General features: G+C 30.4%; 1 protein-coding gene across 1 annotated transcript; it reads left to right on the top strand.

Moving 5' to 3' along the window:
* The first annotated feature begins 241 nt into the window (after positions 1 to 241).
* On the top strand, positions 242 to 1,030 carry LOC102667236 (cellulose synthase A catalytic subunit 4 [UDP-forming]-like). Its single transcript, XM_006595344.1, has 2 exons — positions 242 to 531; positions 979 to 1,030. Exons 1-2 carry the CDS (start codon positions 242 to 244, stop codon positions 1,028 to 1,030), a joined length of 342 nt encoding a protein of 113 aa, XP_006595407.1.
* The last annotated feature ends 4,970 nt before the right edge of the window (positions 1,031 to 6,000 follow it).

Below are 6,000 nucleotides of genomic sequence, written 5' to 3'. Positions count from 1 at the left end.
CTGTCACGCTATTTTGATAAGTAAAAGGTAATGATTCTACTGAGATTTACGGAAATCGATCCACATTGGCTTCCCAGTTCAGTGTTTCCTAGGTAATTGATTATTGGTGGTGCAAAAATAGTATTTAGCTTTACAATCTCTCGCATTTTTTTTTCTGTAGGATTGTCAAGTTCACATTTGCACTTATAAAGTAATAATCCGTCCTCCAACTATGTAGGATGTTAGGCTCCATGCTAGGCATATGAAAACTGTGTCCACAGTGGATAGTGATAAAGGGAAGTTTCAGTTTTCAGCCTACACCTTCTACGCTTTTAGTACAATTTCTTTAGGAGTGCACACTGATAATCATGACCTGCTTTTTCTCGTACAATTGAATGATGAGTCTGGGAATCCAATATGGAAACATAGAGTAGAGAGCTGGAAGGAAAATGATAATAAGAAAAGGAAGAAAAAGGTTGCACCTAAGGCTGAAAATGAGACTCCAATTCCACCAGAACAGCAAATGGAAGGAATGCAATTAAGTTCAATGAGGTATGCAACATTTTTGCTGAGGGACCAATAAAAAATAGGTATTGAAATAACATTCTTTTTTAAAATTAAAAATATTTCAGACCTTAACTAGGTTAAATGCAAGAGAAACTGTAGAAGTTGTAAAACATTTGGAAACCCTGTTCCTTGTACTTGAAGCTTTGAGCTAAAAAATCATATTTCAGTGGATTTAGGTATGTTTCAGTATTTTATTTCTTTCTCTGTTTAGAATTTGTGAAAGGTGATATATAAAGATGAAATCAATGGATAATGTATAGTGAAATAATATCTAAGTTGAATGCGAGAACGGATATTCAGTCTGTACTCTGTAGTACTAGTTAGTATTTTGGATGCTTGAAAGTTCACTTTTTTTATTGCGCCATTGCCACGCCGGGTTTGAAAGACCTGGTGAACCCTAAAAGCTTGTTTCTGTGGAGTTCTTTGTCAAAGTACAGACACAGTTGATCCTGTGAAAGAACTGACACTGATCACTGATCACTGATCCTGTAGATAATACAGTGCATTCTGTTCTTGCTGTGGACTAACCTGTAGATAAAATATCCTGGTATGTGTCAGATGATGGGGCTGCAATGCAAAAGAGTGGGTTACGTTTTGCAAAATGTTTCAATTGAACCAGGAGCATCTGAGTTCTACTTCTCTTAGAAGATTGACTACCCGAATGACAAAGTACAACCTTCTTTTCTGAAGGAATGTAGAGCAATGAAGGCAAGTATTTGAAGTTCCTTATTGTCTACGATTATGACATTCATATAAACTGCTGGCTGTTCTAGTAATCTGCTAGTTAATAAGAATTAAGAATATTTTACATTATGAGCAAATAAAAAACAACTTTTCAAGTGGTTGTGTGGAAAGTGGGAAGCTTCTCTGTTTTTGTAAGATTGACTAGTTCTATTGATCAATGATATAACACCAGCTGCTAACTTCTTGAACTTTTCCTCTCCATTAACATTAAAATCACTAGTGCCCTTTGAGCAGCAGTGGAGTGGTGTCACTATTGAAGATTTTGGGGTGATTGAAGGAGTTTCATCCTATCAGGTTGCTGTGTTCCAAGGATTCCGGAAGATGTTGGCTGGTGCTGACAGACATCAACTTCACTCTCATTGTCACACGAGTTTCGTGAACTTATTCATCCCAGTGGGGACAAATTTACCAAAAGGAGTAAAATTTAAATTAATATTTCAAAAGAAATTAATAGTAAAATAATGTATGACGTCTTTGAAAATTATAAATTGTTTTACAATTTTTTTCATTAAGTTATAAATTTTATTTATCATTATAATTTTTTACTTTTTTTTAACACGACTTTAAAGTCGTAATAATTTTTTTTCCACACTACTTTAAAGTTCTAATATTTTTTTATTGAAATCATAAAATAATTAAGGTATATTATAAATCAATTGTAAATATATCTTTATTTTTTCATTTTATGTACTTATTCACGATTCTTATGAAAACTACCGATTAATCAATTTTCTCTTATTATTATCGAGACTAAAGTTCTTGTCGCACTTATTGCAAAATACCTTAAACTTTTGATATTTTTTCTTTCCCAAAGACTAACGTCGTTTTGCATATTTTCATGATTCACAGAAAATGAACGCATGACTTCCCTAAAAATTTATCGAGACTGACGTAGTTTGAGTTATTTTAATAATTTACAAAATGAACAAATACTTTCTGTCAACATTAATAAATATTAAAATAGATGTTAAAATTAAGGGGAGATACCTACATGCATGTTACACGAGATAGATTAAAAATGAAACTTTTATTCTGGGTTATTTGCAAGAGATTGGGATTTTCCCCCAAATCTCACACTCGGTCGATTTGATAGTTTCGCCATTTACTTAATTTCTAGATTTTATGCTTTACATAATAAGCATCCCTAGCACCTATTCCTATAATAGGTGAAGTTGGGCTTCCTAAAATAAATAAGAGGTAATATTGGGCCCTTGATGGACCAAAGATCTTACAACTTGGACGATTGCATTCTGCACCTTATTATTGCATCCTGCACCTCCCATTATATTTCAGAAAATTTATTTCTGTAAAATTGAATTTCAGAATGAATTTTCTGGAATACAATGAAAGGTGTCTGCAGAATATAATGCCCGCATCTTGTCATCTTCACCTTAGTCAACTCAATTGCTACACTAGATGTTTAATTGTGTTTTCCTAAATCCTAAGCAATGGTGTCCGAAGGAAGAGTTAAAGAGTATACGCGGCAGTGAAAGAGTAGCAACCACCCGAGTACACAATGCCTATTCCAGTGACCTTCTTTTTCTATTGCCAACAAAATATCTACCCCTCTAGTTCCTCTATTAGCTAGCTCAATGTTGCCACTTTTTTTGTTGCTGAGAATCTTGAAAAAATATGTTTAATCATGTACTATTAGAATAAAAAATTTATGTTTCCAACTGATTAGAAATTATTTTAAATTAAATATTATAAAAATCAACGACAAACTTGTTATATGTGACAATTTATAAATAAATGATATTATAAATGATTTTTACACTATCAATCTATTCTAATTAAATTCATAAAAAAAGACAAATTCAATACTTCAAATATTCGAAAGTACTTCGAGAAAATTAGACCGTCTGAACACTGAAAGAAAAGTTGTAAATGTAGGGCTAGCTAGTGTACGTATATTCCAGCTCTCTGCAAGTTAGGTACATCTTACCAAAATTTTATCATCATATTTCTAAGTATGTCATGGTTTCTAACATTAGTAATATGGGGAATATGATGTTTGTGTTGGAGTTTTTACTTCCTATTTTCTCCTATTGTTTTTCTACTGTGACTTTTATGGGAAGTGAGTTTTTATATATGATCTATTTTCTTCTCACATTTAATCTTTATCGTTTACAACGTTAATAACAATATACATTATGATACAATAAAGTTGAACTTTGTGATGGACAGAGTTATATAAATAGAATCAAGTGCTTTCAATTTTGATCAGCAAACTTATTCCTATCTTTAGATAAAACACACCATCGAATTTGAGCAAGTGTGATTTGAAAAATTAAAACTATAAAGACTTAAAGAAGATTAATAGTAATGACCAAAGGTAAGTATTTTTTAAAATTATTTTTCTTCTTTACTTTTACTTTTACTGTTTGGTTTAAATATAATACTTATGGTTCATACAGATATATTTATATATTTTAAGAGGTTGATTGTACTTGTAAAGTGAATAACTCAATTACAAAGTTGTGTGAGACTTGAGAGCTCAAATAATTATGTTCGCAACTGAAACTATAACTGAACGACTAACCAAAATTTAATAACTAATTAAAATAGGTAAAACTAAAGTATAGTCGCCAAAGTTCAATTATTGAGGAATAAAAATGGGGGAACAATCTCTTTGTTTAAATAATTGGCGTTTGAAAAGAGATTTAAAGTTTGATAATGAATCACAGATAGAGAACTATTCATTATAAAACGGTAAATTAATACCTTGAATTGTTTCTGCAAAATTAAGATAACTCAAAAAAAATAAAAATTAATTGACCCCTATAAAAAGTGATAAATAATAATATGAAAATATTTATCCCGATAGAATGTATATTGATTCTGCTCTTACATATTCTCTAGTGTGACAAGAGAAATCAAAGTGACATAGTTATTTAAAAAATGATTATGAGTTGATTGGTTATAACTTTAAAGAAAATTAATTTTTGAATAGAAAATTTTGATCTTTGAAATGATTTTACGTTGCATGTGGACGTACCTCTTAAAATTATTTTTGAATAGAAAATTATGGTTTGGTGGTGGTTGTTCTGATGGTGGCTGTGGTGACAGGTTTCAGGTGAAGCAGCTATATGGGCTTAATATTAATTAATTATACTTTTTATGAGAGATAAGATGCGAATGGGCAGTGTGTGAGAAATGTTTGGGATAAAGGTTGAGTGATGGAGTTGCGAGGAGGATGGGACGTTCAACTTGATTCATGGTGCTAGCTAGCTCTGGCACGTGAAGAAGGAGACAATGGATTGATATGATTCTTGTAAGAACAGCGTAATTAGAGTGAATTCTCATGCTGGATAATTATGGTTGTTAGGGTGCGGGTTTAGACTAGGAGTATAAGTAGATCATGACTCATGATCAATCTAGGAATCAATCTAAATCAATCCAACTTAGACCAATTACACTTCTAGTTGGGACAAGTTTATTTGTCTCCATATATCCATTCCAAAAATTTTATAGGGTAATTTTTTTAACTCAAACTTTATGCAACTATATATATGGGCCGGGCATAAATTGTAAAATTAAAATAGTATATAATTTCAATTTAAGCTATATTTTATAATACATATTTTAAGATAAACAATATTAATATAATATCAAGTTAAGACTAAATATTATTTATTAAATTAAGAAGTTGTATTAATTATATTTTTAAAAATACCACTGAAACAATCTAATATATATATATACTAATTAAGTTTAATTTCTTAATCTTAAACCAGTTAAAGACACTTTAGACCCGAATAAATTAGTGGGATAGAAAATGTGATGAACAATCCTAGATAAGGTTGCTTATCTCTTAGGACATAGGGAGTCTTGAGGAGAAATTTTGAGCTCAATATTTGATTTTGGAAAGATCAATCACTAGAGACATGGATTTTCAGTGTGGAGGATGAGTTCTTGTGGAAGAACTTTGAAGATCTGCACTGGTTTAAAAAATGGTTTTTTAATGTCTTTCTTCCTATCAACTTTGGGAGGGAAGCTAACCGAAATGGTGGAAGAAGGGAAAGAAATAGGAAGAACAAGAGAGAAAGAAGAAGAGGGTTTTCTCGTGGAAGGGGGGAGGGGGAAGAGAAAGAAGGAAACTGGAGCAGTGGAGCCAAGGTTCTCGTGAAGGGGAAGAAGGGAGACAAAAGGAGTTTTCTGGGCTTTGGGTTTGGGAGGATGTGTGGTGTGATTTTTTTTCTCTTACCATTACTTATTAATTTTCACAACTGTAATTCTTTTTAAAACGTTAACCAGGTATTTGAATGTTTGGTATAAATCTATATAAGAAGAATTTATCAACAATTTCAAACAGTAATATATTTGGACACATCTTGATTAAAACAATGATAAAATTTAATTTTTCTTGTTGGATGTGAATGTTTTATATTTTGTTGCTTATAAATTATTATGCATTTTTTTTTTGGATTTAACTTTAAGTTAAATAAAATTTTAATTATCAATAATTTTTTTATTTTTAATTTTAGTTATTTCATAATTATAATGTTTGTAATTAATTACTTAAATTTAATTTAAAAATAATTTATAAAATGTATTTAAGTGAAATACATGATCAAATCTAAAAAAATGTCTTGAGATTTTAAATTAAAATTTAATATTAAAAAAGCAAAAGAAAAATCTTGATGCATATGTGATATTATAGAATTGATTAAAAAATATTTCAAGATTTCAAAATAAGATCAATTATTA

This window comes from Glycine max, chromosome 13 (assembly GCF_000004515.6).
Source record: "Glycine max cultivar Williams 82 chromosome 13, Glycine_max_v4.0, whole genome shotgun sequence".
In the NCBI taxonomy this organism is placed as follows: Eukaryota; Viridiplantae; Streptophyta; class Magnoliopsida; order Fabales; family Fabaceae; genus Glycine; species Glycine max.
The sequence above is the reverse complement of the archived record's forward strand: the minus strand, read 5'-3'. Positions and strand labels throughout refer to the sequence as shown.

What these genes read in the sequence shown, in the direction of transcription:
- LOC102667236 (XM_006595344.1), top strand. Translation starts at nt 242, where the DNA reads ATGAAAACTGTGTCCACAGTGGATAGTGATAAAGGGAAGTTTCAGTTT. An exon ending in ATGCAATTAAGTTCAATGAG is followed by an intron (nt 532 to 978) that starts GTATGCAACATT and finishes TCTTTGTCAAAG; the next exon opens with TACAGACACAGTTGATCCTG.